The sequence below is a fragment of the Sardina pilchardus genome, chromosome 11, assembly GCF_963854185.1.
Source record: "Sardina pilchardus chromosome 11, fSarPil1.1, whole genome shotgun sequence".
Taxonomy (NCBI): domain Eukaryota; kingdom Metazoa; phylum Chordata; class Actinopteri; order Clupeiformes; family Clupeidae; genus Sardina; species Sardina pilchardus.
Window position 1 is genome coordinate 2,706,775 of NC_085004.1, and position 20,009 is coordinate 2,726,783.

Consider the following 20,009-nt stretch of genomic DNA (forward strand, 5'->3'; position numbering starts at 1 on the left):
CCCAATCGCGCTGTTTCAACACATAAATTAGGCAATGCCACACGCAGAGTATGTGTGAAAGTATGTGTGAAGAATGGTAAAAATGGTCTGAGTGAATATATTTTGCATTGCTTATTGTGTAGGCCCTCCATGCAAATGTACTTGATCGTTGTTGATGTTATTGATACTACTAGTCCCATTTTAGCCACTTTTGTCAGTAGGAGTATTCCGCTTAAACAATCAACTTCAAACTTGTTTTTTGTCTTCATATTAAGGTACGCTCTGTTAAATGATTTCAAATAATTGACAAAAAATGCAAACAATTATGGCTTTTTTTATTTAAGATGAATGAATATTGATCCATTAAATCAAAAACATGAACATTTATTGACAGGACGTTTTGTTCTCAATACAAAACTGTGACATCACTCAAGAAACTGAAATATTTATTTTAAAACTAAGTCCACCACGTTCCAGAACGTATCATGAAATAAGATATACTGTATGTAGAATAAAAAATGAAGAACATCAAAGAAATATGCAGAGAGGTTCCATTTACCTGTAGTTACTATTTCACAGGATGCACAATGCATCCAATATACAGAACAATTCCAGTACATTATACATTTTTGGTTCCTTTTAGATTAAAAATGACTATTCACAAAATATACAATTAAATAAACATTAATGTATCAGAAGATCTGTTATGTGTTTTTGACTTCAGGAGTATTTCACCTCAGTGTTGGACTTTTCTAAATCATTCAAATACAGTACATTTTCAAAGGCTTTTAATCCTGCTTGGTCAATGTGTGACTCATGATTCACAATGATTGTATATCTATGTTATTTCTATGAGATGTTTTTACCCACTTGTTTTCAGTGACTATAGCATCCACAAAATATAAGAAACCCTTTACAAAACAAAAAAGGTATAAAATTCTTTAAATAATGCACAGATTTGCTTTGGACAGAACCCAAGTCTGAATACTGACATCAGCTTGATGCATTGGAAAGAAAAATGTCAAAACATCTCTTAGGGTTGTTTAATACTGCTTACCTCGTAAATGAGGACTTTTTCTCTTTGGTCAGCTTTAGCCTTCTGAGCAACAACAACAGCAAGTACAGAGGGAAAACAATACTGTACAAACACCACTAAACAATAACTTATTGAACAGGACCACTACACATCAAGGTTTCAGCAAAGACCTTTAGGATCAGAGACCCAAACTGCCACAAACTAAAAACTTCACAATGTTTTGTTGGAACAATATTTCAACAGACACAGATATGAACTGACAAGTCATCACTAAATAACAAGAACATCTTAAATGTTTGACTAGTTCCAAAAAATGTTTGAAAGAAAAAGGACGCAACATGGGGAACCCTGCACCAGATGCTATGTGACATTGATAGACAGCACTTTGGTTCCTCAAAGTTAGAACTTTGCAGTTGACAAGTAGAACGGACTAAGGCCAACAATGTTTCAGATATGAAATAAGTGCATAGAACAAAAAGTGGTAAATACTAGGATTATGAACTTGACATTATGGTGTATGTATGACAGGTCAGTGGCCCTCCGTTGATACAAAAAAATTATACTAATTTGAATTTCATGATCTCAATAGGTAAAAAATGTTATCAGTAGTGAGGTACTTATCTCCCATAAGGTTTCTGTAGATGCAGCAATGATACAATCCAAAATCACCTAACCATATGATACAAAACTGATCATGTATACATACTGTTGGCATCATTGAAAGTTATATGTCCTACCTAAAAACCTGTCCTATAGAAAAAAAGGAGTGTGCCTGCAAAATGTTCCATTTAATCCAAAATTATTTAATGGATATTTTGAAATTGAAAGACTTGTGCCAGTCAGAGACATTATGCTGAATTGTAATACACTGATGTGACATACCATCCTCAGATACATTCTCACATGCATTTAATCCCCAAAAGTGCCAGTAAACAGGTTCTTATTTCTACCCAAATGTAGATAATTCAACAAAAATAAACAGACAATGAAAGCAAATTGATTTGAGAGAACAGTTTTTCCCAAGATAAAGCCTACTCTTGTTCATGAGCAGTGCTTACAGTCATGTTCCTGTGCAAGTTTGGGTTCTGGCTGTGCCGGTTGCGGCTCCTGACCGAAGAGAACGTGGTGTCGCAGCCCGGAACCTTGCACTTGTGCAGGAGACGGAGATGAACTGTCTTGTAGTGCGCCCTGAAGGTGCCCTTGTTGCTGTACACCTTCTGGCAGAGCTGGCAGGTGATGGGCGAGCTGGCCTGCAGCTGCGGCGTGTGGCGCCCAGGTGAGCGCTCCGTCTGCTCCCCGCCCAGGCTCTCGCCCGGCCCCAGGTGCAGTCCGTCGCAGCTCTCGCCCGGCCCCAGGTTCAGTCCGTCGCAGCTCTCGTCGCTGTCCTCCAGGGCCACGCCCTCCTCGCTGCCCGCGTCCGAGTCCCAGGAGGAGTGTCCGCTGCCGCGGGAGGCCGCCGTGGTGCTCAGGTCCAGCACCGCCTCGTCCTCCGCCGACGCCTCCGCGGGCCGCTCGGCGCTCTCGGCCGTCTTGCTCATGGGGAAGACCAGGCCCATGCGGTTGTGGCCCTTGAAGATCACGGACGTCTGCCCGGCGGGGTCTTTGGCGGAGAAATCTTGCCGGAAGTCGCTGGCAATTTCCCTGCAAAGAGAGGACGTGGAATAGATTGTGCTGGACGCTCCATAGTGATCTTTGGTCAACAGCTTGTGGTGGAGGTTTAGGTTGGCGCTGTGCCTAAAATGTGTAAAATGGGGAAAAGTATTGACCTCCTCATATAGTCCAAATTGAGACACTAAAGACACTCTCATGCGTTCACACTTACTTTTTATCCTCTATCAAATTCAGCCAATGATTAGAACTGCATTAATATAATAAAATGTAATAAAACGTAATGATATTGATATTGATAATATTATTAAGTCTCACCTGTCTCTGCTCCTCCGGGAAGGAAAAGCAGCATTGCAGCCATCAACAGTGCACAGGTGCATCTCCTTCAGGTGTACGTTCCGATAATGCATTTTGACGCTGTACGGATTTTTGAAAGTTTTATTACAGATCTCACAGTGGTGGAGCTGGTCGTCTTTACCGTCCATGCACATGGAGTGAGGGTCAGCGTCTGTGTCCCGATCGCTGTACTCGTCCGCGCAGACCTCGTTGTCCTCTTTCTCATCTGCGAGTTTGTGAAAGAGCGGCCCATTGCTCACCCTGTGATTGCTGTCGGCGTAGATGGAGTCGCAAGGCTTCTCTTGCGTCTGCTTGTTGACGCAGTCGTCCTCCTCTGGCCCGGGCGTGGTGCCGGTGCCGGTGCCGCTGCTGTGGTTGTGGTGCTCTCGTGGTTTGGGCGACGCGCAGGTGATCACGCTGCCCTCCATGCTGTGCCTGGACCCCGCGTCGGCGTAGTAGGGGCCGTCCTCCTCCCTCCCCCGGCTCACGTCCGCGCTCGAGTCCAGCGTGAAGCTGAAGGGCCTTTTCAAAGCGTTGGATGGGTGTTCCCTCTCCACGTGGGAGACGACTAGCCCGTGGTCCTCGCCGTCGCTGCACATCTGTCCGTGGCATTCCCGACCCCCGCCCTCGGACTCCTCGACTTCTCGGCCGGCCCGGGGGGCCTCGTCGTCCGAGTCGCTGGCGTCGGCCATCTCCTCCATGTCCTCCACCGCCTCCTTCTCGATCTTGATGGGCATGCTGGACTTGCGCGACTTCTTCTTTGGCGCCGGCTCCGAGGACGCCTCTCCGACGGCCGGCTTCATGGGGACGGAGGAGGAGATGAGGGGCAGGGAGGGGAGGGTCCCCGGGGTGTTGGCCAGCTCGGCCGGGGTGACCAGGCTGCGGTAGAAGGGCAGCACGGGCTGCACCGTCTTCAGGTTGGGGAACAGGATGCCGCTCTGGCTGATGCTGGGGAAGCTGCTCTGGAGCTTGGAGTCGGCGTTGTTGACCAGGTAGCTGGCGACCGAGCGGCTCTCCACGCCGGACGAGATGCCGCCGTACTCGGAGCGCTTCTCGCTCTTCACCTCGGAGGGGGAGCCGGTGTGGCGCACGTCCTTGTCGCGGTTGTTGCGGTTCATGGGCATGTGCAGGCGCGGGTTGGGGTTGGCGCTGTGGCGGTTGCGGCTGCGCAGCGAGCTGAAGACCATGTTGCAGCCGTCGATGGTGCACTTGTGCTTGATCTTCAGGTGCACGGCGTTGTAGTGGATCTTCAGCGTGCCCTTGTCGTAGAAGGTCTTCTCGCAGGCGCTGCAGTACACGCGGCCCTTCTTCAGCCCGCCGCTCTTCTCCAGCGACCGCATCCCGTGGTCCGGCGACATCTGGTTGAGCTCCGAGCTCACCGTGGACATGCACGGCGTGGCCGGCCCGTCCGAGTAGTTGTCGCTGGTGGGGAAGTCCTCCGCCTCCTTCTTGGTGATGGCCGCCTCCAGGGAGTTGTCGGTGCGCTCCAGGTCGGAGGCGAAGGAGGCCGAGCTGGAGCCGAGGAGGCTGCTCTCGCCCGGGTTGCCGGACTCGTCCAGCCGGCCCTGCTGCTGCTCCTGCCGCTGTGCGGCGTCCAGCTGGAGAGCGCCGGGCGGCGAGCCCAGCAGCGGAGCGGGCACCGAGTTGAGCAGCTGGAAGGGCAGCATGAACGCCATGCTGTTGATGAAGTTCTCAAAGTGGTGCACGTGGCCCGCGCTGGGCTTCTCCACCTTGATGGGCAGGCTGGGGCTGCGCGGCGTGCTGCTCTCGATGAAGGCGCGGATGTCGGAGTTGGTGCGGGTGCTGGGGACGATGACCGACTGGCTCTCTTTGTCCTGGAGAGCCATCAGCTCCACAATGGACTTGGTCTCTCCAAAGCGCAGAAATTGCTGCAACGTGGCGATCTCCTCCTCAAAGGTCATAATAGCCCAGCGGTCCAGCACTTTCCCTGCCACATCCTACCAAACACAGAACAGGAAGAAGAGGTTAGATGTAACTCACATTCTTCATAGAACCCACTTAACAACTAATACACGTTAGCACCTTCCACCACCTGCCATATTCATATACACATTTACTTTGACTATTTTAAGGTCAAAAGGGGGTCTAATTATAGCAACAATTTATCCTTATCGTTGCCATTCATTTCAGTCTGCCATCTCTGATGGATCTCACGGAGGCGGAGTGGAGGGGGCTGGAGATCAGAGGATGGGGGGGCTGCCCATTGATCAAGTGCCTGGGTTGCCCAACCCCACAGTAATTACACCAGCGCCATCACGCTTTCAAAGTCATTTGAAAGTCATGACGGCAACTTCATGCTGTAACCGCGATAAATATTTTATCACGCGGCGGCTGTTCAAGGGCCTGTTGAGGAGTCTGATTTTCACGCTCACCATTACAGGGGGGCTAACATGAATCACACGTATCACCAACGATGCCTGATGATGAACTAATAGAGCAGATTCTCCTCGGTGGTTCCCTGGTGGGTTCTAAGGAAGTCCTTGTAAAAAATTATATGTACACATAAATCAGGCGCCTCAGTCAGATTTCAGCACGGCGCATAAACTAAATCAATAAATAAATGAATCAATAGATAGATCGAAGTCTGGGACCTCCAACAGAGGCAGTTGGATAAGTGTGTGGGTGCTCCGTGTACAAACCTGAAGAACGTATCCCCGGATGTAATCCTGGAGGGTCCAGTCTAGTGCGTTGAGGATCTGGATGACTTCATCCTGCTTGAGGACGCTGAAGAGGCGGTCCAGCAGGATCTTGAGGCGCACCGGAATGGCCTGCGTCCCGTACAGCATCAGACTGCAGATGTCAAACACCACGTTGGAGTGGACGATCTCCACTTGACTGCCCTGGTACATGTGGTGCACCTTCAATTTACTCAGCGCTGCAAGGACACAATGGCACACAACAGGGTTGCCGTCAGACCACGAGAAAAATATATTCACACATCTGGCTACATGAAATGCATGCTAGTTTCATTCATATTTGAGATGGCAATCTATCCAAATGATGCAAGGGTAAACAGACTTGATTATCTTTTTTGATTATGAAAGATTATCCTTAGTGTATCCTTACCATGAGCTACCCATCCATGCTTGCAATTTTCACACTGTCGCCTCTTCAGTTTCCCAGGTTTGAAACTATCACAATTACAGTTCACCAAGGTACAGCAAATAGCCTGTTCAAAACAAAAGAACAGAGGAAGAGTCACTTACAGCAGATAAGAGTGTGCAATGTCATCTTTTCCGATTCACCATTGAGGTGCCCAGGAAAAAAATAAATCATGATTCTTGGCATTGCATCCCTGAGCTACCCATCCTTATTAATTATCTCTCAGTGAAGTGCCGGCCAGGTGTCATATGTATGCAAAAATCTCAATCTATATACAGATACAAATTTACCATACACTTAATCACATTCAACATTCAGCTTTTTTTTTACCCTCTCACGTGAGATGGTTCATTTGAAAAACATCAACCTTAAATCACCCCAAAGATATATCAGTTTTTCCATTTCACAGGGCATTTCATTTCACGATTTCCACCCCATCCTTAAAATGAGAGCCCCTCCATTCTTCAACAGAATAGAGTAATCTGGCCATGAATAAAAGGCACAAGCCAGAGTTCCACGCCTGTTTTTTCTTTCTTTCTTTTTCTATTTAAGATCTCTGTGCCCAGGAAAGAATATAGATTGGAGGCAGTCAGCGAGGCTTTCCTGGCGAATAACTCAAGCCCATTCTCTAAAGAGCGGGTGTAGGGAACCAAAGGGGATTATGTTAGCCGCTGCACTGTGGGGCATGTCACACCAGACGCTCTCCCCCAGCGAGGAGGGGTGTCTGGGCCGCGCTGGGGGGACGGAGAGAGGGGTGAGAAGTAGCCAACACAGCTGCGGGGCAGAAGCAGCCACGCTCATCCTCTCTAACAAAGGAGGACTCGGCCACACCTGGACCGGCCATGCCATTTGAAGGGGGGGAGGGATGGAGGGAGGGAGGGAGAGAGAGAGGGAGAGAGAGAGAGAGGGAGAAAGAGAGAGAGAGAGAAAGGGAGAAAGAGAGAGAGAGAGAGAGAAAGAGAGAGAGAGAAGAAAAGCTCCAGGGCCAGTGGCAGCTAGATGACGTTTTATAGTCCATCGGGAGGGCTTGGGTTCACCTAATGGGGCTTATCTCCCCGGCGGTGGACTCGATATTGTGTTTGTCGTGTTGCCTGCTGATTTTGCACGCGCTTCCAGCCCGCTGTTAATAGAGGCATAAAGTAGTGGGAGGCAGGAGTGTGTCAGGAGGCAGGAGTGTGTCAGGGGTCGCCTCGTGGTTGGGGCTGACCCCAGCACCACATCTTCTCATCTCCTCACAGCCTCAATCAGCAGTCAACACAAAAATCAAAGCCCACATTTCAAGGCATCAGGTGGAAGAACTGGTGAAGATGAAAATAATATATATTTGTTTTTGTCGGTCTGACAGCACACGCGTATACATTTGGTGTTCTGACACATTAAATCATCTCCATTCAAATGGGCCATTAATTAGTGTGGGGCGGCTCGGCCTCCACAGATGTCCATGCCTCAGGGGGTGAGGTCCCCCTTTTGAGCTGCTCTGACACAGGGGAGCTGGCGGCAGTGCTGCAGCGGAGGGGGATGCGGAGATGACAGCCCAGCCTGCGCCGGAGCGGCAGGAGTCGAGCTCCGAGCTCACCGTGCAAGTCCAGCCACGTTCTGTAGTTAAAATGAAACGCTGTGAGGGTTGAGAAATAGTAGTCTTCTTTTTTTATTACCTTCATGTCAATGTGTGATGGAAAAAAACACCCTTGTTGACTGAGACCATTCTTAATGCCAGTGCGATTAAGCTTCATATTGGCAATGGTCTCAATCCTGGTTACCCATGGCCAATTTCAAAGACATATTCATGAGAGCCAAGAGAGCTCAAATAATTTGCTGTATCCAGTACATTTTAATTTCAAGGGCCCGCGAAGATAAAAATTTCGACACTGGACCTGTTCAAATCAGTCATCAAAGAACTACTTGGTACGACTGAGAGCAAACCCTTTGAGATTTCTCCTGTACCTCTTCGAACTTGCTAAATAATGCATCAGCAGCATGTTTTGTAATCCTTAAAACGGAGCAAGTATGCAGGCTGATTCGGTCAACAGGGAGGAGGAGCCCTTCACTTTGTTAATCAAATATGACTCCTGCTTGAGGTTAATTACCAGAAACACTTTAATGCTGGCTTCCCTGGACCCTGTGAGGCACCTGATTTTCATTTAAAAGAAGAAAAGCGAGGGGCCAAAAAAAAGAGCCTCTCGTCTTAAAGCAGCAAAATCCCGTCATTATCAGCCACAGAGGGAACACGGCCCAATTAATGTAATCCCATTACGGGCATGCAGCTCCTCTGCTGTTACGTTTAATGTAGATCTCAATCAGTTGTGCTGGAGAGTGACGGGGAAATTCCATTGTTCGACATTTGAGGCGTTTTTTCTTAATTAGCTATTCATTTCATGCGCTTGAAAGGAAACAAATGACACAAGTCTCTCTGTGAAGTCATCTTGATGTGGGGGGACTTAAACTCCCCGAGTTAAAAGGGAAGAAGCTTGGTAAATAATTTCTAAGGAGCGAAAACGAAGGTGTGTATCAAACACCAAACTGATACAGTGTAATGCAGCCGTCCAAGGGCCGAGATAGTCTATTTACCTTATTTAGTCTTTAAATACTGTTTTTGGTCAGCATGGACAGGTTGTGTGTATATGTGTAAATTTTCTTGCACATCATGGCTGCATTATCAAATATATTTTTCAAACCAGTGTAAAATTATAGCAATATGAAACAGTCCCTTTTGAAAAGTCAACATAAAATATTAATTAAATTAGCCTTTTGTGGTTAAACAATTTCAGTGAGGATACTACATTTTTAAAAATCTAGTGAACACTTCATATGAACTGAACTCTAGCTAGTCAGCTATATAGCTACATTTCATGCTGTGATAAAAACACATCTCCTATTTTAAATTTGGTCATATTCTGGGGTGGGAGTACGAATAAAAATAAGTCTCTTTTTTCTTTGTGTGAGTGTTGATGCTGCTTCTTAGCTCCTGGGTGTTGTATTGCCTGCTCTGGGAAATGTGAAGCAGATGTCTACAGAGGTGTTCTCCCCAGCAGGAGCTGCAGTGGCCTCCTTCTCTACATGCCCTCTCTCAACTCCTGCACCACACATGCACAACAGAGATGGATATCGCCGCTCTTTTCTTTTTGGGAAGAGTGAAAAAAAACATATCTAATTTCAGCGACAATTTAAATTTTGCACCAGTTAAAGTGACCCAATCACAACAGATTACTAGAAATCGACAGCTTGAATCAAAATGTTTTTGATGCCAATGACGCAACACTGCAACTCTAAAATAATTGAGTATTTATAATAAACTATTAAATGAAGAATCAGCTAAATAGTTAGCAACAAAAATATTTGTAATATTTTTAAAATGAAAAATAATTATTTTCATGGTTCATGTTCTTTGCATTTATTGTAAAAAATCTGAAGCCTGACCTCTGTCTTAACCGACATAAAAAAGTATCTTGTAAAAACAAGGAAACATTTAAATTAAAACCATTGGATATTTTCAATCCAGAATTGAAAACAACATAACTCACTCACATAAGCACTGAACTACGCAGAGAAAAGAATAACTTCCCACTAAACATGTTGCAACTAATGTTCACTTCAGGAGCCATAAATCTGTGGGCTCGCAACCGTCTGCACTCATTTGTTCCAATGAAATGCTCCTTAGTCAAAGTTAAAATGAAGTGGGACCTCTCCAGGGACACGGGCCAGAAGTCGGGTGGGGAGTGCGAGGGGAGAGGGAAGAGGGCCGGCGTACCATGAAGCCCCAGACCCTAAGTGATAACATTCGTCTGTGGGAGGGAGGGAGGGAGAGAGGGAGGGAGAGAGGGCGAGAGGGAGGGAGGGAGGGAGGGAAGGGGGGAGCGAGAGGGCCACTGAGGCCAGAGCACAAGATGCAGATGCCCCTGATACCTTCTCCACACAGCCGTGCACAAACAGGAGCAACAAGCAAACGCAAGCGTGCGCACACACACACACACACACACACACACACACACACACACACAGAAAGACACGGTTGGAAATCATTTGTGGTTGTCTTGACGTACAATGTGGTCCCAAATAACTATATGAAGCAGTCTTTCACCACATAGCCTCTCAATTACATCACTGTCAGCTCCATGCGCAGGCTTCCTGATGAGCTGAAAGTGTGTGGCCTGGGCCACTGGTGCTGTGTGAGGACATGCTCAGGTACAGCATGAGACTGGAGCGGATAGCAGCACTGCAAACACCAGCTCACCACAGTCTCTGGCCCGTCCTGCACAAGGCTACTGTTCACACTCACACTGAGACAGAGTGTGTCCAATTGTTCAGAATGTCAGTTATTTCGTGTTTTGGGAATTCAGGACCTCCGTTCCCAGTCACCCCCCCCCCTCCCCAGGCCCATAACATCCATCAAGCAAAAAAAAAAAAATATTAAAATGGTTCTCTTTGGCTCTTAAAATAAATCCTGCCATATGTACATAATAGGCATGCAAGTTTATAGACTCAACAGCAATTGCTAAGCAATATTCATAACAACTGTGGACAGCTGCGGGCCGACAGTATTGAGTGTCCTTGTTGAAATAATTTACTGTAAAGCAAATCAATTAAGTGATGCTTGGTGGAGATTGCCAGCTAAATGCTACACGGCTGGCGTTTAGTGCCAAAGAGACACAGCCTCCATAATAACTACAACTGTCTCTAAATATTTTAGGGGGAGGGTGGGGAACTGGGGGGTCTGATTTCCCCTCCCAAGATTCTGTGTGATTCATTTAAGAGTGATTTGTTTCATTTCTTTGTCACTGTCCAAACATGCTCCCTTAACCAGATCTGAACACGCATCATTATAGAAATATTCCCAACATTTCTTTTTGGATATTAAACAGTGAATTACAAACTGTAAAACAATATCTACAAACTGTAGCTTTGTTAGTGGCAACACAAAAAAAAATGTAAGCATAAGATGGACGCAGACAAAGCCAATGATACAAATGCACAAATAGTGGCAAAGGCACATGATGTTGTCGATAACCAACAACAAAGTGACACAATTCCAATTTCCAGACACAACAACCACAATGAATGTTTTAGGGCTGACCTAATAAAAGCGTCTGAGACCCCACAAGAAAACACACAGCACAAAGTTTTCCTGGTGACATCAGTAGGAAATATTCGCCTCCTCATGCTCTTGCTCATGACTAGCGTAAGACACACACATCCATCTCTCAGACTCCACTATGCTCTTCAGAGATTAGCTTCTCATTTTCCACCCACAAACTCTTAGCAAAAGTAGAGAAATACTAAATACACCCTACTAAAATCTTCAAACTCCCCTAAAAGATGGTTAACTTTAAATATTTTCTAAAGATCATGGGAACCATATTATGACTTATTTGTATCAATAATATTGCTCACTACATTCCTTTCTATTATATTTATAATAGAAGTTAGACAGAAAATGTCACAGGAATTCTACTGCTTCAATGACAAAATGATGAGTAACAATGTAATCCTGAAGACTTCTTAAAAGTTTTAAAATTAAGGAAAATATGACTAGAAACAACTAATCCATTCACCAGACAGATTCTGCGAGAATACATCACACACTCACTAATCTTGAAGAAACAACTGCAATGTCCGGCTGTGTTCTTAACCTACAACACTACATCTTGTGAAAATAAAAACATTGATCTCTTTATGATTAAAAGGAGTGACGTAATTACCTGTATCTCCATGTGAAGCTTTGTGTTGAACATCTATGACCATGAAAGTGATCCCAAAAGCAGGTGGGTACGCGCAAAAACAAACAAACAAACAAACAAAAGCCCCTAACTGCTTCTACCCAGCACCTCTGCCGCTCACAGTGTGGAGACAGTGGCAGCTCACAGACCACAAAGACAGGCAGTAAATGAGAGGAACATGTTAGTACACTGCGTCTGAGAAAGTTTGGCTTCCAGCTATGCACTGATTAATATCAGATTCTCCCCCACACTCTGCCTCTCTCTCTCTCTCTCTCTCTCTCTCTTCCTCTTCCTCTCTCACTCACTCTCTCTCTCTCTCCCTCCCTCTCTCTCTCACTTTTTCCTCACCCAGCCTCTTGACAATCTTGTCACATCTGGCTGACAAATCCTCACGAGCCGCCTCTATAGCCGTGTGGTGGCGGCGGCGGCGGCGGCTGCGGTGGCAGGAGCGCGCTCAGTGCGGGGCTGTACGGGGCCTGCAGCGGAGAGGGGCCCCAGCGCTGATGGACCATCATGGAACTAATGAAGCTGAGTGCGGGGCTCAGGGGCTTCAGTGCCCAAGCACAGCACCAGGCAGCTCAGCCCAGCACGCCTCGGGGCCCTAACTCTCTACACCACTCGCAGTTAGCACAGGGAGGGAGGGAGGGAGAAAGAGAGAGAGATAGAGATAGAGAGAGAGAGGGAGAGAGGGAGAGAGAGGAGAGAAGAGAGAGAGAGGATCCACACAGGCAGCCCACACAGTTCAGAAGGGCTGGGAGGCCAGAGGTTCACCAGCGGAGGAGGGAGAGACAGCTAACAGCACAGACAATACAACCATTTCTCTGTTGAGGAGCCGCTGCTGTTTGATAGACTTTTCTAGAAAGGTGCTACAGCGAAATGGGAAGGAAACCTGATGTGAGTCAAGGCCATAAGTGCTTTGCCCAAGTGGCTTTAGAGGGCTGAAAAATGTCTATAGCAGTGCAGCACTGTCTAAAAAAAACACCCCTCTTTTTTTCTCCTCATGTTGAGATCCTTTTGGTGTAAGCCGAGACAGGGAACTCCCCTCTCTGGTGTTTTGCCCTCCTCCTGATCACTTCTGCCCCAAGAGTTAATCATTCATTTAAATATTTTTTCCTTCTGAAAATTCTTTTTGAATGACGGTGCACTCGAAAAGTAAATGGGGAATTTTGTAAAGTATTACACAACAAGCCTACATGTATGACCACATATGATCATAAGAAAAACAAATCAAGGACAGTCAACATAAAACTCCCAGGGAGACAAAACAACACAGATGCCTTCTGATGATCATGGTAAAAGGCTTTCTGAATGAATGAAACTTTACTTCCTGCACAGCTGATATGTCTGGCATGACTCTGCTGATGACTAAGGGTCCCCTCCCAAGGCTGGACAGGCTGTGGTTGTCCCCAGTACAAATACAGTACGGTACAGTACAAAGCTGCCAGCCACAGACACTTACACACAAACCAGCACATCGACAGATCGGCTAATTGTTGCATTAAGGCTGCGACAAAACATTACGCCGGTCTTAAATTACATTCCAATAGTGCCTGGCTAGCAGCCAGCGGAGAGCGACTAAAAGCAAAGCATGGCGATGAAGTCTTTTAGAGAGAGAGAGAGAGGGAGGAAAAGAAGGAGAGAATGAGAGAAAAGGAGAGAAAGAAAGATAGCTACTCAGCTACAGTGAAAGTGAGTGTTTGGACTAAACAGCAACAGTCTACAAATCATTAGATATTTTTCCCTTTCAACAAAAAGTGTGACTTTCCGTATCATTAGTGAAGAATTATAGGTTGTCATTGTTGAAGAGGCTTAAAACAATTAGTTCTATCTAAGTTTCAGCACAGACCTCCTAGATTTTGTGCAGTTGAGGGATAATCAATTTCAGTGAGCAAGTGAGAGCTCGAAAAATGAATTAAAAAGTTTCACAACATCAATCAAAACTTTTCAAAAATATTTTCTCAAGAAATTCCACTTGGCAAGACAACCCTGCAGCTCCTCTCAGAAAGAAATATTTTGCTTGTGTTTTCAAACACCTCTATAAAGTGAAGGCATTAGATGGACACTGGAAAGAAGAAGAAGAAGTAGAGGAGGAAGGAGAGAGAGAAAGATAGCGCAATGAAGATATCTTCCTTACCTGCGACATTCTTATTAAATGGATGATCCCAGGCGGAGTGTGTTGTTTGCCATTCCCTGCGAGTCCCTACAAAAGAAATGCCTCCAACTCTCCTGTCTGCACAAGTAGTACGGCAGCCGAGCCGTCACACGCCGCTTCTCTCAGGCTGTCGCACATGAACACTGAAGCCTCACAAAAAAACACACACGCAGACACACACACACACACGCGCACACACACACACACACACTTGCTCTCTGTCTCTCACTCTCTCTTGCCCTCACACACATACACACATTCTTCTTCAAGCTCAACCTCGCGTTTTAAAAACAACAAACGCGCCACTCTTACACATGCCCTCTCTCTCTCTCTCCCTCTCCTTTCTCTTTTTCTTTCTCTCTCTCTCTCTCTCCACTCCTCTCCCCCTCTTCCTTATTTTTTCTGTCCGTGGTCTGGCTCTAAACTGCTCAAGATGTGCAGTGTGCTGAAACTGGGCACAGGGGATTGGAATGAGATCCTCCCACCCTCCCACTCGCCGTTCTCACCTCAGGAGCTGCCTTCTCTCTCCCCGGCGAGCCCCAGCGTGGTGTGTTGGAGCATGCCCCCCCCCTCCTCCCCCCCCCTCCCCTCCCCTCCCCTCCCCTCCCACCAAGCCCACCCCCACCCCCCAACACACACACACGCACACACACACACACCCTCCCCCGTCGAGTCACAGGGCAGTCCCCTCACAGCTGGCTGGAAGAGGGCATGACACTCATCTTTCACAGAGATTTGATCAAAAGGAATCACAAAGGCTCCAGGCTCTCCTAATGCAGTCAGGAGAGACTCTACCTCTCTGCTCCCTCTCTCCCTCTCTCCCTCTCTCTCTCTCTCCCTCTCTCCCTCTCTCCCTCTCTCTCCTTCAGCCTTGCTCTCCAAGGCAGCTTGAGTAATGCATTAAATCAATGCAGCCCTGCACAGAGCTCACCCTCGAGTTGAGCTCTGACTACGGATGTGTGTGTGTGTGTGTGTGTGTGTGTGTGTGTGTGTGTGTGTATGCGTGTGTGTGTTCTCAACACCGCTCTGTGAACAGTCCCGATAACAAGTTGTACCTTGTGCTGACGGGAACTCACCACCGTCTGGACCCAGTATCCTGAAACATGTAAGTGCAGGTCAGTTGCCTGTGATTTTATTTTCGTAAGTGTGTCACTATCAGCAATCTCACAGGGACGTGCCTGTTTAAATCACATTAAACTGCCAGTGCCTCAAGGGCTCATTTTCCAAAATCACACCATGCACAAAATACACATTTAGCAAGTAGCAGAGGTGTGAGGACTGAGATGGAAGATATGGAGAAAAGAAAATAAGTTTACTGTGATTAAGTACAGGAGACAATACTATTTACTATCAAAAACAAAATTCATGATCAAGATTCATGTTTAGTTTATGACAGTCAAGAAAATCTATTATGCCCCATTATCCAATTTTCCTCTCTACTTGGACCAAACGACACATTTCCAATCCTCTGAGAAAACAATACTACAGTGGGCTCTGTGCCTAAAACTGATTTTCTGATTGTCATGATAACGTAATAGGGGTCAGACCATTCCTTCAACTTCATATAAGAAGCTGTAAAAACATCCTTTCGCAAGAAGCCTGAGAATAGGAGGACGACCACCACGGAGGGAGAGAGATGGTCAGAGAGAATCAGCCCGGAGGAGAACGAGAGGAGAGGAGGAGAGGAGAGGAGAGAAGAGGAGAAGAGAGGAGAGCTCCCCACCACGGCTCCAACCCATTAGGCGCGGCATTTAATCCACAAATTACAATGCAGGTTTTAACAGGTATGTTTTGACTAACTGCAGGGGTTCTGTAATTGAGAGAGGAACACCACCATGAGGCTGTTAGGGAATCTAATGGCCCAGAATCTTCATTTCTTTTCAAGTTTTATCAACAGGCTCAGTCCAGGCGATACCTATTAATGTGTAACTAATAAACCTTGAAATATTCAATTAAAACTGCATCACTTACTGAAGATCAAAGCTTTTATTTTGTCAGAAGAAAAATTTTATGAGGCTACACTCGGGATGCTTTTCAGCCGGGCATGTAGCACAAGATTGAAGTGGTTGTCCTGTCAAGCAAAGATGCCAGAAACATTTTATTTATTCCACACCCAAGGGATGCATACAAAATCAATCCCAAGAAATTGCTGGGATTAAGAGACTCCTGGATGTAAAATTGCTGTTTTTAAACAGAATTACTCCAAGCCCAGGTCCCACCCTCCAGGGCAGTGTTCACAGCGAGGCGTAATGCATCAGTGCATGTTTATCCTGACAGGTCTAGGTGGCTATTTGAATGTTTGTTATGTGCCCACTCGGGGAAAAAGCCATGTTCACATCTGTACCCAGTGTCTATGTACTTCAGAAGATGACGAGAGTCTGGGAAGAAAAAAAGAATTACTATTCATCAGATGATCGCATTTGGGAGAATAGCATGTCTGGTTTGTTTAGGATCCAGTCTGTCACCACTAAATCAATTTTAAAAAGGCAAAGCACTGTTTCATAAATACAAATCCAGAAGTTCAGAGTGGCTGCTTCCATGTCACATGAAATAAAACACCCACTGCACAAACACGTACAAGGTTAATGTCAGGGAACTACACTGATGGCTTCACAAACAACTTTTTAAAAGTAGCATTGCGATGTCACCCTGCTTCAAAATTGCACCATTTCTGCCTTGGATTATGGCAGAGACAACTCTGTCTGGGTTTGTGCTAGTAATGCAGAGACATGTCATTGGATGTGCACACAGCAAACCTGCCCAGACAAGGCCGGCTGGCGTTCAAGCCACTCTGCACATTGTAAAGACATCCATGTGTCTGCCTTCACTTTTAACTGACAATAAAAAGGCCAAGGGGAGAACCTGTTAGTGCCTATCCTCAGGGGCCAACGTCAGCAGTGGTACCAAGCACTGACCGCTCCTCAAAATGACTGGAATTTGTCCGCAACGTTGGTTCATTTTTCAGTGGAAGCAAGTGCGCACTTAAAGTCTTTTTAGATCGTATCGCATACGAGGAAGAATCCCAAATGAGTCATGATAGACATAAATTCATGGGGAAAATAATTGTTGATAGAGAGGAGTTAATATAAAACAAAGCTATCGACTATCTTTGACCATTGCCATCAGGCTTGGTTACACTTTCAGCCACTGATATGCTGTACGTTGAAAAGTTGACATAAAACACGGCGAGTACTTGGTGTGATAAAGTGATCATTTCACGTGGTGTGTTGAAAATGAATATGGTATTTTCGTTCGAGTGCACTCCTCCGACACGAGGCGTATTAATACGGCTTCCCCGCACGCTGCGGCTCTGATGAGAGGGCTCATGGCGCTTTAATGACCGTCAGTTTAATCTAAAACCGAGTGAGTAAAAGCATGGACGTCCTCTGAGTGCACTCCACGCGCAAGTAAAAAGGGAGGCTAATTTCACAGTCCGGGCTCTAAAAATATCAGCTGAGCTGAGAGGTGGCACGCGGACCCGCGGGTCAGAACATTCCCGGAGAGACCGCGCTTTCGAAAACGCACCAAATACAATAATGTGCGCGCTGAGGGCGTTCTGTGGATTCTGATGCGCGGCACGAAGAGGTGACAGCAGAAATGGACGGCGTCTCACTTGATCTCGTACTCTGGAGACACAGGAGGAGGAGAAGCTTCCTGGATTTGATGTGTGCAAATTATGTCTGGAATACTGGATTAGATTAGGATGATTAGCAGGGTCCTCCTGGAAGAGTGATGTCCCTCTGATATGGCACTGGACATAAAGGCCATGCCGGGTGACAGCAAATATCTGCTGGGTAACAGAAGCGCGCTAAAGATTAACACTTCAAACTCCAGCAGTGGATTAGTATTGATTTTGCAATTCAGCTGAGTAGCACAGGAGATAATGTTGAATAAAAGACAGGAAATGAGTCACTTTCAGTGGCACTATTCAGCCCGACAGCCTCTGGTCCCAAGTCAAGCTGATACTTGGTGTGTGGTTACGCTTGCCGACGTTGTCATAAGAAAACAGTGTTTGTCATATGGAAACTGCAGTGTTGCTACCGTCATCAGAACCTAAGTGTGTTGGTCTGCTTGTGTTTTTGCCTGGGTGAGGACCGTGTGATGATCAGGTCACTGGAGAATGCAGAAAGATTAATACAAGCACTCCCCACCCTCCCTCTTCCTGGGCACTCCATTCCGCCTGTCTGGTATTGATCAGACATGTCCACATTAGGCGAGCGATGCTTTTATGATAATCTGCCCTCGCTTCATGTAATGGCTACATTAGAGGCACCATCCCTTAGTATCTGACACCTGTTTGGTCTCTTTAGAATTACTGTTTGCATTACAACGGTGTTTAATGGCCTCTTTAGTGGGGGCCAGGGTGGGGGAGGTGGCCACGGAAAAACTTTCCAGAAGTTCCAGCCGGAGAGAGCACTTCAAAAAGCCATCCTGGGAGACCCAATGATCGAGTGATAGATGACACTGTTTTGGTTTGTCCATTATGGACGCCACTCTTTGCTCCGCCGTTAAGCTCAGGGGCTGCGCAGCCACAGGGTCAGTTAACAGAGGAGTGCATCCACACAGCTGTGGAGGAGAAGCTGGAGACGCTTGATCAATACCCACCTCTCTCTGCTGGACACATTCCAACTCCCGTGCCACTATGGGATGGGATCACACACATCACAAGGTAAAAGGAGACATTCCATGAAACTTAGATTTTAAGTTTTTTTTTTCCTTTTGCCATTTTAGATTAAATGATCACTGGTGACAATCTCTCTTTAAGATGCGCGAGTGTGATGATTGTGTTTGTGAGTACAAAGGAGCTGGGTTGGGTTTATGGCCGTATTTGTGGCTGGCAGGTTTAAAGGTTGAGCCTGAAAACCCCTGGCTGGAGAGTGAGAGACTACTGAGGAAGAAAGCCACCTGGACACCATCAGTCTCACCCAAGGTAAACATCTCCGACATTCCTCCCGGCACACTGGCCTGCACAGGTCAGAGGTCATGATGACAAACGAGTGACCCAGGAGCCCTGAGCGCTAGTGAAGTTTCTGGAATCTTTCAACGGGGGACAACGCTTAGCATTCAGAGGGGGGCGGGGGATCGTTACCAGGGGCTGACACCGATGGCCCTTGGCCACAGGCCCGCCCACCGTTAACCTGGCACTGCAGTGACCGGGGCCGCCCTCTCCTGGTCAACAGGCCCCAGAGGCCCCCGGGGGGCCACAGCTACCCGGTGGCCTCTCACTCAGCCACGGTCCGACTACTGACTCAGCCGACATCACTCAACAGCTCACAACCACGGGGCTTGGATCAGAGTGATACTAGCCTGATGCGCACATCTGCAATACACTGGGAGGTCTCAATGTTGGCTGACATGAATCAAGGAGGGGGAGAAAAAACTCATCTGGGCAGATAGAGAAAGTACAAACGATGGAAATAAATTAGAGGCAAGGAGTGAGAATGGGAAGTGTTTGCAGCGAGGGGTGTCAATGTGAGCAGTGTAACATATCATGCTCTCCAATAAAAAAGCTTTCCAGTAGGAAGCAGGTTACACATCAAGAGCATGTAATGACAATATTTCATTTGAATGGAATGCAGACTATGCACACAGACTCACTGCTGGAGATAAGAACCAACTGGAACGAAAGAGGATTCCACCTCTGCAGGTGGGAGCAATCTCAGAGCTTGTCACTTCCAGCACAGACTGGGTGGACGCAAGGCAGCGGCTAAATCTAAGGGAAGAGCCCTCATACGCAAAGCCCAGAGGACTTTTAAAACCATACTCTTGCAAAGTAGTGAAACGGCACGGTGTGCACAAATTAAGTGAAAACACGCCCGTCTTTACCCACCTCTGCCTTCCTCCATGGGGGTGGAGGAAGGTGTCACTTTACAGTAGGTTGCAGATTTTATCTCAAATCAACACCTTCGACAACAAACATATGAAAGACTAAAGGATAGCAGACAGTCAGAACTCCCACCCTGAGTGACCTGGAAGTCTTGCCGTCTCGACACAGCTCATGGCTCAGATAGAGGTGCACGGAAATCAAGTCACATGGGGTAAAACCGCACACATGAATAAC

The 20,009-nt window shown here is 46.7% G+C and overlaps 1 protein-coding gene across 2 annotated transcripts in view; it reads right to left on the reverse strand.

Annotated features, from left to right (window-relative positions):
• Positions 1–293: 293 nt before the first annotated feature.
• The window catches only part of bnc1 (basonuclin zinc finger protein 1), a 29,446-nt gene continuing 9,730 nt past the window's right edge, over positions 294–20,009 (reverse strand). Inside the window, exons 1-5 of one of the 2 annotated variants that reach the window (XM_062549606.1) lie at positions 13,931–14,461; positions 6,047–6,149; positions 5,620–5,855; positions 2,942–4,917; positions 294–2,749 (exon numbers count right to left, since the gene is read on the reverse strand). In XM_062549606.1, coding sequence (XP_062405590.1) covers positions 2,047–2,749; positions 2,942–4,917; positions 5,620–5,855; positions 6,047–6,149; positions 13,931–13,939 — 3,027 coding nt within the window. In that variant the 5' untranslated portion in view covers positions 13,940–14,461 and the 3' untranslated portion in view covers positions 294–2,046. Of the gene's footprint in view, positions 2,750–2,941; positions 4,918–5,619; positions 5,856–6,046; positions 6,150–13,930; positions 14,462–20,009 lie in introns of those variants that run through there. The other variant, XM_062549607.1, reaches the window with a different exon arrangement.